At 49.1% G+C, this 23,547-nt stretch overlaps 1 protein-coding gene across 1 annotated transcript; it reads left to right on the forward strand.

Annotated features, from left to right (window-relative positions):
• Positions 1–2,603: 2,603 nt before the first annotated feature.
• On the forward strand, positions 2,604–22,742 carry TEX261 (testis expressed 261). Its single transcript, XM_082274104.1, has 6 exons — positions 2,604–2,820; positions 5,787–5,866; positions 8,441–8,594; positions 10,415–10,482; positions 19,600–19,702; positions 22,175–22,742. The coding sequence occupies exons 1-6, from the start codon at positions 2,751–2,753 to the stop codon at positions 22,288–22,290; spliced, it is 591 nt and encodes a 196-aa protein (XP_082130230.1). The 5' UTR covers positions 2,604–2,750; the 3' UTR covers positions 22,291–22,742.
• Positions 22,743–23,547: the final 805 nt, after the last annotated feature.

A 23,547-nucleotide genomic window follows, 5' to 3' on the forward strand; every position in this document is an offset into this window, starting at 1 on the left:
TTCTCCCCAACGCCACGTCTCTATAGTACAGTAAACTGCTCTCTATGGTTGGGAGAGAGGGGGGGCGCAGGCCGGAAGTTCCGTTAGCCGCGCCTGTCTATGGTTCCTGGAGGAGTTCACTCTCTATGGTGGTGTGACTGGACGGGGCAGGCCGGGTGAAAGTGAAGGAGGGGGGCCCTGGGGGATGTAGGGGGACCCCAGGACTTGACACAGAGGAGACAAGACGTTCGTATGGGCTGGAGGGTTTGCAGGAAGTAGTGGGGGAGGAATACTGACTGCTGGGTTGGAGCAGAGGGGCCCAGCATAGGATCATTGGGGGGCCCAACAGGAAGTAGTGAGGAGGGGGGGGCTTGTAATAGACTTTATAAGGGATTGTCTGACCTGCAGGGACCCATTGTGAGGATATTGGGGGCCCAGCAGTGAGGTAGACTTGTTTTGGACTATCTGGGGGGGGGGTGTCTGGACTGTACAGGGGCCCATTGTGAGGATATTGGGGGCCCCACTGGAAGCAGTGAGGAGGAGAGACTTGTATTAGACTTGCAGGAGGACTGTCTGAGTTGCAGGGGCCCTGTTTGATAACATTAGGGGCCCATCAGTGAGGAGGGGTGCTTTTATTAGTCTATCTGGGGGGGTTCTCTGGCCGGCAGGTGACCCCTATTAAGATATCGGGGTGACTCGTCTTACTGGGCGCTCCCTTCAAATATCCGGGGGACTTGCAGGAACTTCAGGCTTGCTTTGCATAGGATTTGCAATAAGCTAGCTGGAAGATTTGCATTCTTGCAGACAGGGCCTCCATTAACATAGCATTAGGACATCACTGGGAGCTTGCTGCAAATATCCGGGGGACTTACAGGAACTTCAGGCTTGCTTTACATTAGATTTGCAATAAGCTAGCTGGAAGATTTACATTCTTGCAGACGGGGCTTCCATTAGCATAGCATTAGGACATCACTGGGAGCTTGCTGCAAATATCCGGGGGGAACGTGCTGGAGGCGAGCTTTATATAAGACTTGCATTTATCTAGCTGGAAGATCGGGGGGTGACTTTCATTACTGGGAGCTTGCTTCAAATACCAGGGGGACTTCCAGTAAACGTCAAGCTTGCCTTATATAGAACTTACATTAAACTAACAGGAAGATTTGCTTGCCTTCTAGTAAATAGGACCTGCAGAGACGGGGGACTTCCCTAAGATTGACCTGCATTAAGACATTACTGGGAGCTTGCTGCCAATACCTGGGGGGACTTCCCAGAACCGGGGGTGAGACTTGCAATAAAATTAGCTGGAAGATTTGCTGACTTCAGGGAAGACTATTAGCCAAGAGAAGACTTCCATTAGGATATCCGGGGGGACGGTACAAGGATTTTTCCGAGGATATCACTGAGATTGTATTTATATCTGAGGTGGACTTGCAGGGACTGGTGGGGAAGAATTTTAGGCTAGCTTTATCTAAGACTTGCATTACACTACCTGGAAGAATTTCACACTGGGAAGACTTAATAACAGGCTGAGGACTTCCATTTAGATATCTGGGGGGACTCTCATTAGGACGTTACTGGGAGCTTGCTTCAAATATCCGGGGGGTGTTCAGGAGAATTTCCGGCTAGCTTTATATAAGACTTGCAATATATTAGGTGGAAGAATTGCTGACCGTAGTGAAGAAATTATACCAGGCTGAGGACTTCCATTTAGATATCTGGTGGGGGGGACTCACGTTTGAACTGTGCAAAGAGAGCGTTCATTCAAATATCTGGGGGGAGGTGCAGGAGAATTTCAGGCCAGCTTTATATAAGACTTCCATTGCATTAGCTGGAAGATTTTCTGACAATAGTGAGGAATTCTAGCAAAGAGGGGACCCGCAGGGACAGAGGACCTTCAGTGGGATATCTAAACTTCTTGCGATAGCTAAGGGGGGGCTCACGTTCAGATATTGGGGTGATTTACAGGAACTGCTGTGGAAGAATTGAAAGTTTGCATTAAAGAAGGCTCCTGGGAGGTTCGCTGACCATTGTGGAGGAGTTGGAGCAGAAGGGTGACTTTCTGGAGTTGGGAAGAACTTTGTACTGGGCTGCCGGAGCCGGGAAGAACTTTGTACTGGGCTGCCGGAGTCGGGAAGAACTTTGTACTGGGCTGCCGGAGCCGGGAAGAACTTTGTACTGGGCTGCTGGAGCTGGGAAGAACTTTGTACTGGGCTGCCGGAGCCGGGAAGATCCTTGTACTGGGCTGCCAGAGCCGGGAAGAACTTTGTACTGGGCTGCCGGAGCCGGGAAGAACTTTGTACTGGGCTGCCGGAGCCGGGAAGAACTTTGTACTGGGCTGCCGGAGCCGGGAAGAACTTTGTACTGGGCTGCCGGAGCCGGGAAGAACTTTGTACTGGGCTGCCGGAGCCGGGAAGAACTTTGTACTGGGCTGCCGGAGCCGGGAAGAACTTTGTACTGAACTGAAACTTTGTTGGAAGCAAATCAGAACAAACTGCATCAGAAAGAAAAGAATTGAAGGAGGCCAGAAGGCTTGCACTGGGTTGAGGAACTATAAAGAGTCTGAGGCATTTCCATTGACTTTGATCAAAGTGAAGATTTGCTGCTCCTATTGTGAGACTTAGGGAACGATCGATAGGAACTAATATCTGTCTTCCAGGAAGGTTTTAAAAAAGTAAAGCGAATTGAGAGGACACGTGTGAAGGGGATCTCCGGAGAAGCACACGGGTGGCAAGGACTGTCGAGGATTATTTGGGTGGCAGACATCCAGGAAGATGTGGTTTATCTATGTACTCAGTTGGCTGTCCCTGTTCATTCAGGTGGCCTTTGTCACTCTGGCAATAGGTGAGTTTTGTGACGTTCTCCGTCCAGCAGACTTCACTCTCTGATAAGATTGCTTCCTTCTTTTTCCCAACATAGCAGAAGTTCTCACTGTGTAATAGTTGGCTGTACTTGTTAGCTGGGTAAACTCAGGTCTGATGTGTTTCCAGAACTAATACCGTATATAGAAGCCGCTCCAATTTGTATGGCCAGACATTGTATCCACTTCTGGACTGGAAGATTTTCCCCCTTAATGACCAGGGTAATATTTTGCGATTCGGCACTGTTACTTTAACGGACAATTGTGCGGTCGTGCGATGCTGTACCTAAATAAAATTGATGTCCTTTTTTTGTCACAAACAGAGCTTTCTTTTGGTGATATTTGATCACCTGTGCTATTTTTATTTTTTTGCGCTATATACAAAAAAGCAACAATTCTGAAAAAAAAAATTTTTTTTTTACTTTCTGCTACATAACATTCCCAAAAAAAAAATTAAAAAATCTAATTTTTTTTTTTTTAACATTTTAGGCCAATTTGTTTTCTGTTACATATTTTTTGGTTAAAAAAAAATCGCAATGAGCGTATTTTGATTGGTTTGCGCAAAAGTTATCTCATCTACTAACTACAGGAAAGAGATTTATTAGGGATGCACCGAACGAAAATTTTGGGCAGAAACCGAAAATGCAGAATGCCCTTGGCCGAAAACCGAAAATGACTTTTTCCCCCAAATAATTTTAAAATGGATAGAACAGGGGCATACACCAAAAACAGGCAGCGACGTACACCTGTCGCTGCCACCCTGTCACAGTATATGTATTGTGACGGGTTGGCAATAGGTTCATTTAATTACCATTGGTATTAGTATTAATTATGCAGCATGAGGGGGTTAATGTATTGTCACTGCTGCATTAGTGACCGACCAGTGGCAGTTAATTAACCCCTTTGTGCTGCATTAGTGCAACCAGTATCAGTGTTAATTAACACTGGTTGCACTAATGCAGCACAAAGGGGTTAATTAACTGCCACTGGTCGGTCACTAATGCAGCAGTGACAATACATTAACCCCCTCATGCTGCATAATTAATACTAATACCAATGGTAAGCTGCCTCAGCTATCACCCCCCCCCCCCCCCCGCATCAGCGTCCCTCTCCTACTCAGCTCCTCCGGTGTCCATTATTCAAAAGTCCCGCCTCTGGCCGGCCGCCCGCCTCCCGGTGATGTCACTACTACTACGATCTGTCCATAAATGAAGTGACACACCGGGCAGGGGGCGGGGCGAGCGGCCGCTAATAGATAGAACTATGTGATCCTTCCCTGTCAGCTCAGTGGTACTGTGTGTGAATGAGAAGTGACCTGACACCGGGCGGGGGCAGCGGCCGCTAATAGATATAACTATGTGAGCTTCACTTCACTTCCCTGTCATAGGAGATACATGCCTCACAGGGGAGTGAAATGAAGGCTCACATATTTATTAGCGGCCGCTCCCCCCGCCCTGTCACCTGGTATGTCCCTCCATTTATGCAGAGATCGTAGTAGGGACGTCATTGAGAGGCGGCTGGCCAGAGGCGGGACTTTTAAAACCTGCGCTGCGCCCTCCTCCTGTCTCACGGCGGCCATATTAATTTCGGCGATGTTAACCCATTATCGGCCGAAATGAGACTCATTTTTGGCCGATAATTTCGGTGCATCCCTAATTTTTATGTAATTCTTATTGTTTTTTTTATTTTTTACTAGTAATGGCGGCGATCTGCGATTTATAGCGGGACTGCGTCGTTGCAGCAGACAGATCTGACCCCTAACTGACATTTTTGACACTTTTGGGGGAACCAGTGACATTACAACAGTAATCAGTGCTAAAAAAATATGCACTGTTGCTGTAATAATGACACTGGCAGGGAAGGGGTTAACACTGTGGGTGATCAAGGGGTTAAATGTGAGCCTAAGGGAGTGATTCTAACTGTATGGGGGATGGGCTTGTGAAATGACCATAGAGAAATGTGATCCTATATAGAAGGATCACTGGAGCTCTGTGATCATTCCAGGGAGAAGAACGGTCAGCTGTGTTTACAACAGTTGACCGTTCTTCTCTCTCAGTGGGGAGCGATTGGAGCCGCCTGACCTGTGTATCGGCTTCCTCACTGCCGGCAGCGAGCGCTCGACCCCCTAGCCTCCTGCGCGCGACCGACGTATAGTTACATGAAAAAATATAGTAGCGCCAAACACTGAATGATAACCCAATATGTTATCAATGTGGAGTGTCCACAGAGAGTCCCAATAGTCCAAAAAGATGGAGAGATAGTAGAGACCAATTCCCAGCTTCCGACTGTGTAGATGAAAAAAAGCCAACACCCAGACGTGGAGTAACACCAACTGCTTACCAGAAATGAATGGATATAAAGCGATGAAAATAGACTCAAGGGGCCATCAATCAGAAGATAGAACAAGCCATGTAGTCTCATCGATTCCAATAAATCACAAAGATCATGGTAGCAGGGCGGTGAATTGAGGCTCAAATCAAACCAACAAGCAAAGCGTGTGGTCACAATAACTCCAGTTTACCTCGATAGAAAAGACAGGACAATAGTGCAGACTGTACAAACACTCATAAATTTATTAGGCCAAAAACATACTCACACATAGGTGGATACATGAAGGCATCATAGCATAAAAACCGCAGTGTATGGTGGCGTGCTGCTCGTCTCTAGATCGCCTGACGCGTGTCGTCAAAGTAGTGACATCATCAGAGGCGGACCTGGCTCAGGACGGCAGCACGCTAATAACGATCCCAACCGGAAGTGACGTAGGCCTAACGTACGTATGTCACCTAATAACAGGAAGTCTGAATGGAGACCTTCATGGCAGGATCACCGGATATTATTGTAATGAAAAGTGCAGATTTACACAGATGAAACAATTTTATGAAATGTTAGTGATTGGATTGGATCTATGTTAGGATGCTGAGTAATGTCTGTGCTCTTATCATTGCAGCTGCCGGTTTGTACTATCTAGCAGAGTTAATAGAGGAATATACGGTTGCCACCAGCAGGATTATAAAGTACATGATTTGGGTGAGTGCACAGCGCTTCAAGTCAGTAATCTCTAATCATAGCAAGTAGTAGATTATAAAACAAAGCACTGATAGTCCTTTCAGGACAAAGCTTTAGGCTACATTCACACCTGAGCGTATCATTTTCAGGCGTTTTTTTGGGCTTTTTTCTGGCGTTTTTAGGCCTTTTCAGGCTTTTTTTTTTTTTTTTTTCCAGACTTTTTCTTCTGGCATTTTTGGCAGGTGTTTGGAGGCAGGCATTGACATTCAACAAAAACGCTTCAGGCTCCATTCACACCTGAGCATATCGTTTTCAGGCGTTTTTTCTGGCTTTTTTACAGGCATTTTTTGCAGGTTTTTGGAGGCAGGCATTGACCTCTAACAAAAACGCCTGTAATCTGCCAAAAAAAGAAGCTCATGTACTTTTTTGAGCCTCAGGCATTTTTCTTCTGCAGACAAAACGCTCAGATGTGAACAGGGGGCCATTGAAATGAATGGGATTTTGCTTGTTGGGCGTTTTGAGACTTCAGAGATGAGCGTTTTATGAGCTGAAAAACGCTCAGATGTGAACAGGGCCTAAATGCATCTAAAAGGAGGAAGAAAAAAAATCAGCACAAGGGGCATAATTTACAGACAATGGGATGTGTCCTTTGTGCTGATGTCTCTTCTATTAGTTGTAATCCTCCGCTGTCCATGCCCCCCGATTCCTGCCGCCGAGAACTTTCCATGCTGCAAGGTTTAATAGAACGAAGGGCTGTTACATGTCCTCATCAAGAGTGCCTGACTATGCCCTCCCCTTCCACCCCCTCCTCCATTCATATAAATCATACAACAGCTTCTGTGAATGGAGAGCGAAATGTCCGAAAATATCGGCCGATGACCGAACTATCGGTATTGGTATCGGCATTACAAAAAGCGATATCGGTCGATCACTAGTGTGAACATAGCCTAACATAGAAATGAAAGACAAAAGCATTGTGTATAGATATAAAAGGTATTTTATAATTTTTAGTGATCACATTCCCTCTGCATAAGAGCTGGATGAGGAGTGTTCTCATGCCTAGTGTGGTCAGTTTTTATTATGGAGAGCATGACTGACAGTAAAATGCACATAGTACAGCAGGCACATATCAGGAATGTGAAATGCTGGGTTTGCATATTCTTCATCCATTGCCGCTGAATAATGTACATGTATGTGATTGGCTTCAGGTGGTCATACCAGGATTATGGCTGCAGCTGTATGTCATAACTCTGATAGTTTTTTTTTTTTTATTTATTTATTGATTTATTTTTTTTCTTTCAGCTGGCAATTTTCTTTAATCTAAAAGTGGATTGCTTTTACAGGCGGCCGGAGGGGACTTTCCATTCTATGCCCCCAAGCCCTACAACCCCCCCCCCCCCCCCCCGAGTCTTTTTAGGCTCTCCCATGCGATTCGGTAGCCCTGTATGCCATCTCAAGCATTTTGGGCAAATAAGCGCTGATTTTATTTTTCGGAAACCAGAGATCAAACTGTTTTTTTTTTTTTTTTCCCCCATGCTTTCCAGGGTAGAGGAGAGATTTGGGGTCTCATAGACCCAAATACTTCCATATAGAGGACCTGTATTGGCCTATTTCTGTCACAAGAATGTTTACATTTCTTGTGCTAGGAATAAGTGATGATAAAAAAAAAAATATATATATTAAAGGGACAGTGTAAAAATTGATGAGAATTAATAAAACTTTTTTTTAAGTGATTAATATACAAGTCAGATTTTTGGCATCCTCTGCAACAGAAATAACATTTTTGGTGAGGTAGTCCCTAACAGTTAATCCATTCTCAGACTCTGCCACTTTCCATATTAAAACCCTGCAAGTGCATAAGCTGATCAATAATGAAGAAGATACTCCCATTTAGATTCACTCTGCACACAACAAATGGCTTTTCCGGGTAAGAATCTGCAACAAAGTTTGTTAAAATCTCTGTAATGTACAAAGATCACTCAGAGGGGAATGTTTTTTTTTCTTAACAAAAGTGGAGCTCCACCCAAAAGTGGAACTTCCGCAATTCCACTCATTTGCTTCCTCCCCCCCCCCCTCCGGTGCCACATTTGGCACCTTTCAGGGGGGAGGGGGGGGGGGGGGGAAACAGGTACCTGTTTTTGACTGGTACCCTTCCCCCACTTCCAGGAGACGGCGCCGCGGTGCTGTCCCTCTGAAGTTTGGCCCCCTCCTTCCCCGCCACCGAGCCAATCCGAATGTGCAGCGCGCTTTGCACATTAGGGACCCGCCCGTGAAGACGCAGGGCTTCACTGCCGGGTTCCCTCACTGACAATGGTGGCTGCAGCACCCGACAGCCGATGGAAACATCGGCTGCAGTGCCGACATCACCGGACTCCAGGACAGGTATCCTAATATTAAAAGTCAGCAACTACAGTATGTGACTCATTTTTGGAGGGGGAGGGGCGAGGCTGGAACACCGCTTTAAGGTTATTACATATAAAATGGAATTATGATGTATAATATAAGTCTAGTTCCAGTGGATGTGTGCTGTGGGATTTCTTCCTGTTTGGTTTAGTAAATGTGAGGTCAGCACTGACCATGGCGGGTTTCTGTCAGTTCTCTACAGGTGCGTTGATGGGTCTGTATTTCTTTGAGAAGTTCCCTGGGATTATGATCGGTGTGGGACTGTTCACCAATGTGGTGTATTTCGGGTTATTACAGACGTTCCCTTTTATCATGCTGACATCTCCCAACTTCATACTCTCATGCGGTAAGTCTCTTCTCTGTTACAGAAAGCTTCGATTTCATTGTTTTCTCATGACTTCATCTTGTCTGGTCCTCCCAGCTTCAAGTGGTTGTAAAGGCAGAAGGTTTTTTTTATTTTATTTTTTTTTTTTTTAAACATAGTTTTTTTTATTAAGGTTCAAGATGCCCAAATACAATAGACAGGTAGATATGGTGTATACATACATTGTACATTTGAGGAACAGGAGATAGACAACACTATTGCTATTCACCTTTGGGAATCCTAGAGGTATATTTTGAGCAGGCAGAAGATTTTTTTTTTTTTGTTACTGTCATGCGAACGTTCCTATGTATGAAGGTTAAAAAAAAACCTTCTTTGTGTGGCACACTACCCCCCCCCCCCCGAGCCCATCTTAGTCAAGCATTGTAGCACGGCAGCCTCAGCTCTCCAGGGGCTCTCCCTCCTCATTGGCTGAGACTGCAGCGGGGGCCATTGGCTCCAGCTGCTGTCAATCAGTCAGTGAGAAGAGAGGGGGGGGGGGGGTAGGGCTGAGCTGCAGCTCTGTGTGGGAATGGACATGCAGAGCAGCGGCTCAGGAGTGTGCCTGTTTGGGTGTCCCTGTAGTAAGCTGCTAGCTCTGAGGGTTCTCGGCAGGCGAGAGGTGCCAGGAGCTCCAGCAGGGGGATCAGAGAAGAGGAGGGTCAGGGGGCTATGTAAGTATGACCTGTTTATTTAAAAAAAATAATAATAATTAAATTGCCTGTAATATCACTTTAAGGCCCCTTTCACACATACGGTCTGTTCAGTTCATCAGTTCAGTCATGTCAAAAAGTATCAGATTTTTGTCCGTTTTTTTTTTTTTTTTTTTTGTCCGTTTTTTTTTTTTTTTTTGTCCGTTTTTTTTTTTTTTTGGTCCGTTTAAAATTGAATGAAAAACGGACTGTTTGTCCGTTTACATCTGTTTTTCTTCCAATCCGTTTTTTTTTTTTTAATGGAAGAAAAATAGGGCTTTCATGCATTCAAATAAACGGATATTGACGGAAGCGGATGTAAATGGATGATCATCCGTTGTCGTCCGTTTTTCCATAGGAATGCATTGATGTCCATTTTTCATCCATCAACGGATGGATGAAAAACGGACAAACGGACCGTATGTGTGAAAGGGGCCTAAGACGTAAGTCTTTAAAGTGTGTCTATACCCAAAACTTTTTTTTTTTTTTTTTTTTTTTTTGTTTTGGATAGCATGGGGAAAGTTTAGGATCCCTGTCCGGTTTTACTGGTATCTAAATCTCCATTTAGAGGGATTTCCCCTCACTTCCTGATTTAGGGACCACGTTTTAGTATATAGGAAGTGAGGAAAAATCTGCAACCGGGAAATGTGCCCACAACAAAGAGCTGCTTTTGTGTTCTAGCATTCCGAACCCCTAACCCCTTCCATATGGAGGTGTAACATGGGGGCTTCCTGGTCATTGATCACTGGGATTAGGAGCTGTCAGTGAGCACAATTATTATCTACACTGGCTTTGGTTTTCTGCAGCCTATCCTTCTACCTGCAGCCATTGTGGTGTTACACCATATCATTGCAATTAGAAACTAATTGTCAGGCATGGCGAGCTAGTAAAATGTACAGCTCCAGTGACCTGTATTACCTTTTATAACAATTCTTCTCTCTCTGTTAGCTTTTTATTTATTGATTATTATATTATACAATGATGTGTGATTGGTGTCTCGTGTACATCCAGCAGACACAAACCACGGTCTTGTTATTTTGACTTCCTCAGGTGCCAGATAGGTGGTTATATTAGACTTGTCTGACCACTAAACCTCTCAATCTCTTTTTACAGTGCTGGTGGTGCTGAATCATTACTTGGCTTTCCAGTATTTTGCTGAAGAGTACTACCCTTTTTCAGAGGTATGTTGTAACCGGTCTACTCAAACTGGCTGGTAATTGGTCCATTTAGTTTTTGTTTTGTAATTCAATTCCTTAGGTTACGTTCGCCCTTCTAATCACCCTCACCCCCTTCACAGGAGTGGTCCCAGGCCCCTTCCCCCCCCCCCCCTTTCACCGGAGTGGTCCCAGGCCCCTTCCCCCCCCCCCCTTTCACCGGAGTGTTCCCAGGCCCCTCCCCCCCCCTTCATGGGAGTGTTCCCAGGCCCCTCCCCCCCCTTCATGGGAGTGTTCCCAGGCCCCTCCCCCCCCCCTTCATGGGAGTGTTCCCAGGCCCCTCCCCCCCCCCTTCATGGGAGTGTTCCCAGGCCCCTCCCCCCCCCTTCATGGGAGTGTTCCCAGGCCCCTCCCCCCCTTCATGGGAGTGTTCCCAGGCCCCTCCCCCCCTTCATGGGAGTGTTCCCAGGCCCCTCCCCCCCCCTTCATGGGAGTGTTCCCAGGCCCCTCCCCCCCCTTCATGGGAGTGTTCCCAGGCCCCTCCCCCCCCTTCATGGGAGTGTTCCCAGGCCCCTCCCCCCCCTCATGGGAGTGTTCCCAGGCCCCTCCCCCCCCCTTCATGGGAGTGTTCCCAGGCCCCTCCCCCCCCTTCATGGGAGTGTTCCCAGGCCCCTCCCCCCCCCCTTCATGGGAGTGTTCCCAGGCCCCTCCCCCCCCCCTTCATGGGAGTGTTCCCAGGCCCCTCCCCCCCCCCTTCATGGGAGTGTTCCCAGGCCCCTCCCCCCCCCCCTTCATGGGAGTGTTCCCAGGCCCCTCCCCCCCCCCTTCATGGGAGTGTTCCCAGGCCCCTCCCCCCCCCTTCATGGGAGTGTTCCCAGGCCCCTCCCCCCCCTTCATGGGAGTGTTCCCAGGCCCCTCCCCCCCCTTCATGGGAGTGTTCCCAGGCCCCTCCCCCCCCTTCATGGGAGTGTTCCCAGGCCCCTCCCCCCCCCTTCATGGGAGTGTTCCCAGGCCCCTCCCCCCCCCTTCATGGGAGTGTTCCCAGGCCCCTCCCCCCCCCTTCATGGGAGTGTTCCCAGGCCCCTCCCCCCCTTCATGGGAGTGTTCCCAGGCCCCTCCCCCCCTTCATGGGAGTGTTCCCAGGCCCCTCCCCCCCTTCATGGGAGTGTTCCCAGGCCCCTCCCCCCCTTCATGGGAGTGTTCCCAGGCCCCTCCCCCCCTTCATGGGAGTGTTCCCAGGCCCCTCCCCCCCTTCATGGGAGTGTTCCCAGGCCCCTCCCCCCCTTCATGGGAGTGTTCCCAGGCCCCTCCCCCCCCTTCATGGGAGTGTTCCCAGGCCCCTCCCCCCCCTTCATGGGAGTGTTCCCAGGCCCCTCCCCCCCTTCATGGGAGTGTTCCCAGGCCCCTCCCCCCCTTCATGGGAGTGTTCCCAGGCCCCTCCCCCCCTTCATGGGAGTGTTTCCAGGCCCCTCCCCCCCTTCATGGGAGTGTTTCCAGGCCCCTCCCCCCCTTCATGGGAGTGTTTCCAGGCCCCTCCCCCCCTTCATGGGAGTGTTTCCAGGCCCCTCCCCCCCTTCATGGGAGTGTTTCCAGGCCCCTCCCCCCCTTCATGGGAGTGTTTCCAGGCCCCTCCCCCCCTTCATGGGAGTGTTTCCAGGCCCCTCCCCCCCTTCATGGGAGTGTTTCCAGGCCCCTCCCCCCCTTCATGGGAGTGTTTCCAGGCCCCTCCCCCCCTTCATGGGAGTGTTTCCAGGCCCCTCCCCCCCTTCATGGGAGTGTTTCCAGGCCCCTCCCCCCCTTCATGGGAGTGTTTCCAGGCCCCTCCCCCCCTTCATGGGAGTGTTTCCAGGCCCCTCCCCCCCTTCATGGGAGTGTTTCCAGGCCCCTCCCCCCCTTCATGGGAGTGTTTCCAGGCCCCTCCCCCCCTTCATGGGAGTGTTTCCAGGCCCCTCCCCCCCTTCATGGGAGTGTTTCCAGGCCCCTCCCCCCCTTCATGGGAGTGTTTCCAGGCCCCTCCCCCCCCTTCATGGGAGTGTTTCCAGGCCCCTCCCCCCCCTTCATGGGAGTGTTTCCAGGCCCCTCCCCCCCCTTCATGGGAGTGTTTCCAGGCCCCTCCCCCCCTTCATGGGAGTGTTTCCAGGCCCCTCCCCCCTTCATGGGAGTGTTTCCAGGCCCCTCCCCCCCTTCATGGGAGTGTTTCCAGGCCCCTCCCCCCCTTCATGGGAGTGTTTCCAGGCCCCTCCCCCCCTTCATGGGAGTGTTTCCAGGCCCCTCCCCCCCTTCATGGGAGTGTTTCCAGGCCCCTCCCCCCCTTCATGGGAGTGTTTCCAGGCCCCTCCCCCCCTTCATGGGAGTGTTTCCAGGCCCCTCCCCCCCTTCATGGGAGTGTTTCCAGGCCCCTCCCCCCCTTCATGGGAGTGTTTCCAGGCCCCTCCCCCCCTTCATGGGAGTGTTTCCAGGCCCCTCCCCCCCTTCATGGGAGTGTTTCCAGGCCCCTCCCCCCCTTCATGGGAGTGTTTCCAGGCCCCTCCCCCCCCTTCATGGGAGTGTTTCCAGGCCCCTCCCCCCCTTCATGGGAGTGTTTCCAGGCCCCTCCCCCCCCTTCATGGGAGTGTTTCCAGGCCCCTCCCCCCCCTTCATGGGAGTGTTTCCAGGCCCCTCCCCCCCCTTCATGGGAGTGTTTCCAGGCCCCTCCCCCCCCTTCATGGGAGTGTTTCCAGGCCCCTCCCCCCCCTTCATGGGAGTGTTTCCAGGCCCCTCCCCCCCCCTTCATGGGAGTGTTTCCAGGCCCCTCCCCCCCCTTCATGGGAGTGTTTCCAGGCCCCTCCCCCCCCTTCATGGGAGTGTTTCCAGGCCCCTCCCCCCCCTTCATGGGAGTGTTTCCAGGCCCCTCCCCCCCCTTCATGGGAGTGTTTCCAGGCCCCTCCCCCCCCTTCACGGGAGTGTTCCCAGGCCCCTCCCCCCCCTTCACGGGAGTGTTCCCAGACCCCTCTTCCCCCCCCCCTTTCACGTGAGTGTTCCCAGACCCCTCTTCCCCCCCCCCCCTTTCACGTGAGTGTTCCCAGACCCCTCTTCCCCCCCCCCCCTTTCACGTGAGTGTTCCCAGACCCCTCTTCCCCCCCCCCCTTTCACGTGAGTGTTCCCAGACCCCTCTTCCCCCCCCCCCTTTCACGTGAGTGTTCCCAGACCCCTCTTCCCCCCCCCCCTTTCACGTGAGTGTTCCTGGGCCCCCCCCCTTTCACGTGAGTGTTCCCAGGGCCCCCCCCCTTCATATCACCCCCATCCCTATCACAGTGGTGTTCTGAATCCCACTTTATATCACACACCCCCTTCATTCTTCTACCTTACATGGTTATCCAGGACGGAAGGCACAGTAGCTTTGATAGCTTTCAAAGTTAACTTTACAAGTTAACCCAGCAGGTGATTGGTTGCTAGGATGCAGAGTGGTTCTAACCACCAATTATTTAAAAGAAGGAAAGTGTCGCGCTCAAACTTAAGTGCCTGTGCAGATATTAGACCTTATTTCAAAAATTCATGATTGGTATTAATCAAAAAATCAATCAATCTGTGCTAAACATTATAAAGTGCAAACAGTCCATATGCAGCATCAAACAGTCCACATGTCTTTGGTGTCACACAAATTAGCAGAGACTTGATATTCGTGCAGATTAAGCTTTCACCTCCACACTTCACCCAGTGATCTAGTAAGGTACTCCTTACCGGAAATATATGACCCCTTGATTATAGGGGGTCACATAGACATATCTCCACTCAGTGCACGATCCTCAGCTCCTCTGTTACACAATAGGTGTTCCAGTATCAAGCCCTTATAGCATAGCTCGGATCAGGTGGCAAACATGGGTGGAAATAAAAAGAGACTCTCATGGTGCAGTAAATCTAAACATGTCGCTTTATTAAAAAGAATTGCACTTACTAGAATCTCCATAAAACAATCGCCTTTCTCATAAAATTATATCCAGCGGGGTTGTGAGCACTGCCGATCGCACAGCGCTCCTCTAACCCGGAAATGGCTACGGTCTCACGTTTCCCTTCCCTAACCACCAATTGCCAGCTTGTTTGTGGAAAAAGTTAACTTTGGCAGTTCGCACATCCCCTGTCCAGTGTTAGAGGGCCTTCCGCCCCCCCCCCCCCCCCATCTAGAACCGTACTGCCTCCCGCTCTCCGCCCTGTTATGAGAATGACAGCGGTGGAAGCTGAGGGGGATAAAAGTGGCTCCTTAAGTGGTGTGACCGCAACGGTCCAAGTGGAACAGTGACTCGTCCAGGTCTGATCACTGTCCCTCATTTTATGATGCCTGGTTTAGAGGTAGAATCATATAAAATTGATTCCCTCGACGGAGGGTAATAAGCAATGGGGGCTGAGGATGACATCCTGACCAGAGGGAGGGGGTGGTGGTGAGATTTGGAAGGGCGAAGGAATCTGCAGTAGGCATACAGTACTAATGAAATTGCCACATGAGGACACTTCTGGAAGTGTTGGATTCTTAGGCAATTTGCTGAAAGCACACATTGGTTCGTTCTGCTGACCCCTTGCTTCGCTCAAGGTCATGGTAGTGGTATAAAGCTTGGCCATACACATCAAAATTCAATCAGTTCAACAGGGACCACCTGAATTTCTACTCTGATCTACTGAGGGTCTTCTGTACAACCACCTTGTTGGATTATAGCCGCTGTATTCTGTGCATCCCCATTGATGTAATTTTAGACGCAAATTAATTTCTGATACCCATTACCATTGGAAAAGGATTTACTTGTAAATGGGGCAACTTGCATTTTCAAAAAGAGGGCGACTATGTTTACAGTCAGCCCAGGTTTCTGCTTATTGGCTTGTAAATGGGGGACAGAAATATGCAGATGATGCGGCCGGGTACAGAGAATCAGGACCAGGGTGTTGGAAACATTGTGCCTGTAAGCTGTGCCCTCATGTTTACTTGAATGAAATGTTTGGAGTGTGCCTTTAACTCAAACACAGCAGAATGTCCAATACATAATGCAAGGCAGCTTGTTGGAGTGTAAAGAAGAGGCTCCTACAAAAGGATGAGGAGCCACAATCCTCTCTCAGCAGACACATAGGGTTTAGTGAGAGATTTACTCCTAATCTGTCAAGGACACTGATTGCACTGACTGATCTGTAACTCTGTTTCTGATTATCAGTCCCCACTGAGGAATGCTGCTTATGGGCTCTCTTCACACGCGGTCAGCATGAGGGACGGGAACAGCTGATCACATGGTAAAAATCATATGTCATAGGCCTTTCAGTTTTCCGGGCAGACCTGATCAGACGCTCCATTCAACCCTATGGGACAGTGGATGCCAGCGGTAACCTGTCCGCTGACACCTGCAGCAATCCGATCCTGTCCGTGAATACCAGACGAATGGTAACCCTATTTCTCTTTCATTCATTGACAGACACAGCTCCTGATCTTCTTGACCATTGGGTTATACTGCCCCCTACAGGAGAAGGACACTAGGCAGAAAAATAACTTGACAATGCCTATGGGCAGTCCCAGGTGGTATACTCCCAATCTCTGCTATAGGTGCTCAGTTTGGGTTGGTGGAGTCCTCTCCCTCTCTCTGCTGCAGGATCGGCGGGTGCTCTGTGGCTAGTGGAGGCACCGGTTCCCTTTTGGTACTTACAAGCCGTCTAGAGTGGCGAAGGTGTTTCCGTCCTATTTTGACAGATTTGTCGCAAAAGAGTGGGAACGTCCAAAACGTCCCTTTGTGGTCCCTAAGTGATTCGCAATGAGGTACCCATTTGAAGAGTCCCTCCTTAAGAAGTGGACTGTGCTACCGCTGGTGGGTCCCGGTTTCCAGGTTGAATAAGGCAACCATGATTCCAGTAGAAGAATCGCCGGCTTTTAAGGATCCGGCTGACAGAAAGGCGGTGGCTGTGGCCAGCAGTATGTTCACTGTGGCTGGCTCGGCACTCAGACCGGTCTTCACGATTGCCCAGGTGTCTCAAACTCTAACCGAGTGGGCTAAGCTTTTACGTTGTGACCTGGAGGGTGAGCAGCTCCCCCCTGCCTTTTCGGAGCTGGCGGACAAGTTGGTCCAGGGACTGCAGGTTATCTGTGATGCATCTTTGGATCCCCTGGTTTCTAAACTGTCTGTTTTGGCAGTGATCCTTAGGCGTGTTTTGTGGCTCAAATGTTGGTCTAAAAAAGACTTAACTGATCTTCCTTTTCTAGGAGATCACCTGTTTGGAGCTACCCTGGATGACACCATTAAGAGTCTCTCACAGTGGGAAGAGCACCTTTTTTTCCACAGGCTAGTAAGGGTAATGAACCTCGTCGCAGACGTGGCCTGTCATCCTTGGTTCAAATTAAGTTTTTTTCGTCCCTCAGGTTCTGCTTACAAGGGTTCAAAGCCTTTCAAGGCCTCTTTGAGAGGATCCAAGCGAACTTGGTCTGACAAGTCCAAAGCTGGTTTCTCCAGACCCACAGACAAGGCTCCTTCTGCATGAAGGTGCGTCCTCACCCGTGCCTAAGGTGGGAGGACCTCTTTGCTGGTTTTCGGACCCACAGACCTCCTTGGTGCAAGACAAGTGGGTCCACGAAGAAGTGTTACCCTCCCGAGAGGTTCTTTCCTTTCAATGTGCGACCGATTGCAAGCCCTCATTAGGGCGGTGCAAGACCTTTTGCTTCAAGGGGTAATTGTTCCTGATCCTAATTCCCCCCCCCCCCCCCCCCCCGCAGCGTTTTCAGGGGTTTTATTCAAACCCGAGGAAAGAAGGTAAGGTGCGTCCAATTCTGGATCTCAAGGCTGAACTGCTTTGTGTGGGTACAGAAGTTAGGAATGAAGTCTATTCACACGGTGGTGGCATCCTTGCATAAGGGGGATTTCCTTGCCTCTTATCGACATCAAGGACGTTTACTTACACATTCCAATATGTCACCAATGCTTCCTCCGCTTTGCCGTGGGAGAGGAGCATTATCAGTTTGTGGCGTTACCCTTTGGTCTTGCCTCTGCTCCTCAGGTCTTCGCAAAAGTGTTGTCTTTGGTGCTGGCATTGTTACGTCAGCAAGGGATCGCAGTGCTGGGCTACCTGGATAACCTTCTCCTGTGAGCAGAGTCTCCGACTTCTCTGGACAATGTTGTCCTCACTATACGCGCTCTGAGGGAGTTTGGCTGGCTTATGAATTTTCAGAAGTCTGCTCTGGTTCCTTCCACGAAACTTGGCTATCTGGGTCTGACTCTGGACTCCGCTCTAGCCAGAGTGTTTCTTCCTCTTGACAAACTCCAGAAGTTGCATGCTGCGATTCATCTCTTGCTGTCCAGCAGGTTGTCATCCTTCCGGACTTGCATGAGGGTGCTGGGACTAAAGCGTTCTACCTTCGAGGCGGTCCTGTTTGCACAGTTCCATACGAGGTCCCTGCAAAGGGAGATCTTGGCCAAATGGGACAAGTAAGTGTTCGAAGTCTCTGGACAATCAAATCCAGCTGAGCCGAAAAAGGAAAGGGTCTCTGATCTGGTGGCTTCGCTCTCCAGCTCTTCGCCAGGGTAAATCTTTTCTCCTCCTGTATTAGACAGTGGTCACCAAGATGCCAGTCTGTCTGGGTGGGAAGGTGTCCTGGGTTGGAACTCCGCTCAGGGAGTATGGATACTGGAAGAGTCCAGACTCCTGATCAATGTCCTGGAACTCCGAGCGATCAGGCTGTGTCTGAATCATTGGACGGATCGCCTTCAGGGGTGACCTGTGCGAATGCAACTGGACAATGCCACGGCCGTGGCTCATGTCAATCACCAGGGTGGAACAAGAAGTGTATTGGCAGCTCTGGAGGTTGGCAGAATGTTTCGCTCCTGCCCTCTGGCGTACCCTTTCCAGGGGTGGAAAATTGGCAGGTGGATTATCTCAGTCGGCAGGCGTTGGACTAAGGGGAGTGGTCCCTTCATCCGAAGGTGTTTCATCAGCCGTGTCTCCGGTGGGGCACCCCCGAGGTGGATCTGTTGGCGTCTTGGCTCAACAGGAAGGTGCATAGGTTTGTGGCACAGTCAGGTGCCACTGACGTGCTGGTTGCCCCCTGGCGCCACTATTGTGTGATTTTGTTTTTCTTGTTTACTCCTTCCCTCTCAAGTTTCTTTTGAGACTCTTGCGCAGGATCGAGGCAGAAGGAATTCTGGTCATTCTAGTGGTTTTGGTTTTTGGTTTGCCAGTCTTAGTACGCCGACCTGGTGCGGCTGGTCGCCGACGCACCTTGGAGACTACAGTTATATTCTTGGAGGCAGTATAACCCAATGGTCAAGAAGATCAGGAGCTGTGACTGTCAATGAACATCAGAGAAATGGATTTTACGTTAAGCAGAGACGGACCTGTCCTCGCCTGCTCAGCGAAACCAGCGGATCGATCCCCTGCTGAACAAAACCGAGTCTGCCTGGCAGAATGCCCATGTGAGAGGACCTATAGGCTCTTTAACGTGACCGATGATGCGCTGCACTCCCCAGGGGCGTGCACAAGCAGCCGGTTCTGCAAGACTTCCTATGATGTCCACTCAGAACGGTAGGGCATCAATCCGCTATAGGCCAGGTGGGAAGGGGTTAACGAAAACGGGTATGTATTTAAAGAAAAATTTTAGCTTTTTGATGGGGGGGGGGCTACCAGGAAATGCATTTGCACTGGCAAGCACGTTTGAGAGCCAGACCGCTGCTGTGCGATGGAATTGGGGGCTGTGTTGTGTGAGAGAAAACCTGTCTGACTCTCCAGCATGCTTGCTAGCACACAATATTTTAACCCTTGCAAAACAAACCCTAAAAGAAAAGTGTATACCTGTATATACAGCCAGGCTGTATAACAGTAATACATGCAGAAGGTTCAGCTGAGCTTAAAAAAAGGCCAAAGGGAAGCAGAGGCTGCCAATGTAATGGGAATATAAGGCCGCCCTCCTCTGCATAGAAGAGTACAAGCTGTACAACATTTCTACATTGGCGCACATTGAAATTCTGTTTTCATAGGGGCGCATGTATGCCAAAAAAGAAAAATGATAAAGGAACCACACAGAGTGTGGAAGCATGGGGAAGGGTTAGACTTTGTCCCATGTCTGCAGACTTTCTTTGTCCTGCACAATGATCATTTTGTACTGTGGTGCAATGAACAGGGATGACGTATTTCTGTTTTTTCTTCTTCTAGGTTCTGGCCTACTTCACCTTCTGCCTTTGGCTCATCCCGTTTTCCTTCTTCGTGTCGCTGTCTGCAGGAGAAAATGTACTTCCATCTACAGTACAGCACGGAGGTGAGCATTCTTCTGAGTCAACACTTGGTGTGCGGGGTTCCTATTTTATCTAAAAGTTATTTGGAAAAGTTCAAAAAATTTGTATCAGTGTGTGGCCATTCCTCCTCAGCAGTCATAGCGGAGTGCGTCTGAATACAGCCAGAGCAGAAAAGCTCTGCTCCATCCTGGGTGCGATCAGGGCGGTGCACCCGCATAGATGTCCTATTGGGAGCAGCGACTTGTCTGTACAGCTACTGTATCCCAATAGACAGCTATGAGACTTTCAGCACAGGGATGCACGCATCTGTGTATCCCTGTGCTGGTAAACATGGCCTAGAATGGGGCATAGATGAAATCATCCCACGTGCCCCCGGCATGATCTGTCACTCTAACTCAGTGTTTCTCAACTCCGGTCCTCAGGGCACACTAACAGGCCAGATTTTAAGTATTACCTTGGGGAGATGCAGACTAGAATACTGCAATCACTGAGCAGCAAATGATATCACCTGTGATGTATTTTAGTTTTCTTGCAAACCTGGCCTGTTAGTGGGCCCTGAGGACCGGAGTTGAGAAACACTGCTCTAACTGATCACTGTTCAGTGTACCGGTGTAACGTTAGAATTCCATACCGTCGTCACTTCCTGTCTGAAACAGCTGAGCAGCGCAGCAGTGCGCATGCTCAGAGCCCCGGAAACGTAATTGAAGAGCAAAGAATTTGAGAAGTGCGCATGCTCGGAGGGCCTGAACTTTTCACGGCACTGTGTGGAATGTAATGCTTGCGGCGGTTAAATAAAAACACTTCGGCTGCAACATCAATCATGTCCTCTCCTGTCCCTGTCACTTCCCTCATCGCGGGTAATAAATATAAAAGCGGCGGCGGGTGTATGAGATGAAAATGACGGCTCCGTGAGCCGCTTTTATATTTATTACCTGAGATCAGGGAAGTGAGAGGGGAAGGAGCGGAGATGAGCCATGATGCAGAGGAGCTGTTTTAATGTAAACGCGCAAGTTTAAGTACCGTGAGAAATCCATACCCTCCGGAAGTGACGAGGGTATGGTTTTCTCACGGGTATGGTTTTTTCACGGAACACCGGCCCACTGCTGGTACCATGTGATCGCTGTGACCAATCACAGCAGATCACATGAGAATTGTAAACAATGGATGGCTTCCTTTCATACCATTTATTGTGTACAATTGTATTGATAGCTGTGATTAGTCACAGTGAGCACATGGTACAGACAGGCCAATCAAAGCCCATCTGTACCATGTGATTAGCTGTGGCCAATCGCAGCTAACACAGCAATGCACACTTTCATTCGATAAAAATGTTTTGCCAAAACTTTCCAAAAAATTGTGACAAAAAATTACAACTTCAAAAAAAATACTCTGGACTGTCTACTTTCCAAAAAGGGGTCATTTGGGGGGGGGGGGGGGGGGGATGTGTACTGTCTGCATTTTCGGGCCTCGAGAAATATTGATTTTCAGATATATACCATAGTTTGTGGACTCTTTATAATAAACACTGATTTTGGGTTATTTTCACCAAAGAAATGTAGCAGAATACACTCTTGGCCTATTTGCAAAATTGTAAAACGGATGTTTTTTTTTTTTCTGCCTTTATTTTTTGCTAAATAAAAAAAAAAAAAAAAAAATGGGAATTAAATGCCACCAAAAGAAAGCTATATCTGTGTAAAAAGTTAAAAAAAAAAAAAAAATGTAGTTTGGGTACGGTGTTGCATGACCGCACAATTGTCCTTCAAAGTGTGACAATGCTGAAAGCTGAAAATTGGTCTGGGCAGGAAGGGGGGTAAAAGGGCCCAGTGTCGAACTAGTTTAAGGAGAAGTTTAGCCAAAGCTCATTTGGCTGTACATCTCCTATGGATCACAGGAATGCAGTTCGTTCTGCACTCCTGTGCCCCCTTTTCAGCAGAGAGCGGGCTGAAGTCCGCTCTCTGCTGACATCACAGAAGTCGGTCCAAGCACCGCATCATCACAACAATGGAAGTCTGGATCGGCTAGGTCCTGGCACTGCGTCATCACAACAATGGAAGTCGGGATCCACCAGGTACCTAGAACGACAGGCTGAGCCTGCTGCTCCCCGCTCCTCCAACGTCCAGCCCTCCAGTGAGTGAGGAGGGGGCAGAGCAGAGAGCGGTGACTGACAGTCAGCAGCTGTCAGAACCAATCGCTTGGTTCTCCGTGTAGAGGTGCCAGGGGACAGATGCAGCATCGATCCGATACTGCATCTACCTAGATAAGTATTTATATGGAAAAAAAACAAGCCATACTTCTCTTTTAAGGATAAGTGTGTGATTTTATCATTTTTTGTCCAATGATGTACCTCTAAAGTTGGTGGGGGTGTGTTTTTTGTAGAATAATGCCTATTGGTGGCCTCTACTGGTTTTTGTCACAGGTTTAGGATGTGGTATGGTGGTAGAAGACCACAAACCCATTTCTAACATGTATTACAATGTTGTCATTTCTGTTGACAGATGATGTCGTGTCAAACTATTTCACGAAGGGTAAAAGAGGAAAGCGCTCGGGAATACTGGTCATCTTCTCCTTCATCAAGGAAGCCATTCTTCCCAGCAGGCAGAAAATATACTAAGGCTCATTAGTTGTCGGGACAATGTGGAGAAAACCTGTGTAAGGCAGCCATGCTGAATCACATGACAGAGCGAGCGGACAAGAGCGAGCGGGAATACAGAAAGTGCCCTCTACTGGACGCCTGGCCTGGGCCTTCTAGACATCTGAAAGCTTTCTAATTTGTTAGGGAGGAGAAGCTGCAGCAATTCAAAACCCTTTGATATCCTTGGACAGAAGGAGAGATCGACATCACTAAACTTCTCTGCAAAGGACTGGGGTGCAGCTGAGGAATCTCCTCATTAGATGCGTATCGGCGATCACCCCGGACACAAGTGACAGTTCTTAGAACTTGTGCTGAACTTATCGGAGGTTCGAATAGAAATAATTTAAGGAAATCTATGGTACCGAGGGTAGATTCTATGCGCCAGATATTTTTAACGGTTTAGTGCCAATAGGTTTTTTTTTTTTGTTTTTCTTACTGAGCTCTGCAGACACTAAAAACAAATTTAAATTGTGTTTTCAGCATGGTAGATACTGGACCCTGCCAGTCTTTGTGAATTCACTGCACTGGTTTAGTGCGCCTGTGAAATAAAGTCATTATTTCTTAATGTTGTGGTTTTTCCATGTCTTTATGGTGTTGAGCCTTGTATCAAGGTTGGACAAATCGCCAGACCCCTCCCCTTTTCTCCCGACAGCCCCCTCACGCTGACTTCACTGCTGCAGACTTCTTTTCTGGATCCCGAGAGGACCCCACCGCTGGATAGTCACGAAAGCTGGCCATACATTATACAATTTCCTTTCAATTTTGTATGCAATCAGACAGGCTCTTGTACTACATAGTTGAAGGTAAATCTAAAGTGTTTAGGTGTGACCTCCATATTATATGGTTTTGGTAAAGCTGAAGGAAAGTTGTAGAAGAAAATTGTATAATGTATGGCCAGATCAAATGCATAGAACTGATCCATTCTACACCATTAGTCAGAATGTTTGAGTTGACAATGCACTTTATAATTGTGGCAGGAAATGGCATACAATTACCCAGTTAACCACTTGCTGACCGCCGCAAGTACATTTACTGCGGCAGTCAGCCGCTCCGGGGCAAACCGACGTAGGGCTATGTCGCTCGCCCAGGAGCCTGTAGGGGGCGAGCGCGCGCCGCCGGAGGCGCGCTCCCGCCCCCGCTTGTTCAGACCTCCTCGCGTGAGTGACCGCCGGCCACTCGCGATCTCGCTCAGGAGAGGGAGAAAGGCAGACGGCTGATGTAAACACAGCCGTCTGT

This window comes from Pelophylax lessonae (assembly GCF_965119305.1).
Source record: "Pelophylax lessonae genome assembly, chromosome: 1".
Classification (NCBI taxonomy): domain Eukaryota; kingdom Metazoa; phylum Chordata; class Amphibia; order Anura; family Ranidae; genus Pelophylax; species Pelophylax lessonae.

Excerpts from the sequence above, each read along its gene's own strand:
- TEX261 (XM_082274104.1), top strand. The coding sequence starts at position 2,751 with ATGTGGTTTATCTATGTACTCAGTTGGCTGTCCCTGTTCATTCAGGTG. Across the intron at positions 5,867-8,440 it reads TTATAAAGTACATGATTTGG|TTCTCTACAGGTGCGTTGAT; the intron begins GTGAGTGCACAG and ends GGTTTCTGTCAG. Across the intron at positions 10,483-19,599 it reads AGTACTACCCTTTTTCAGAG|GTTCTGGCCTACTTCACCTT; the intron begins GTATGTTGTAAC and ends TTCTTCTTCTAG.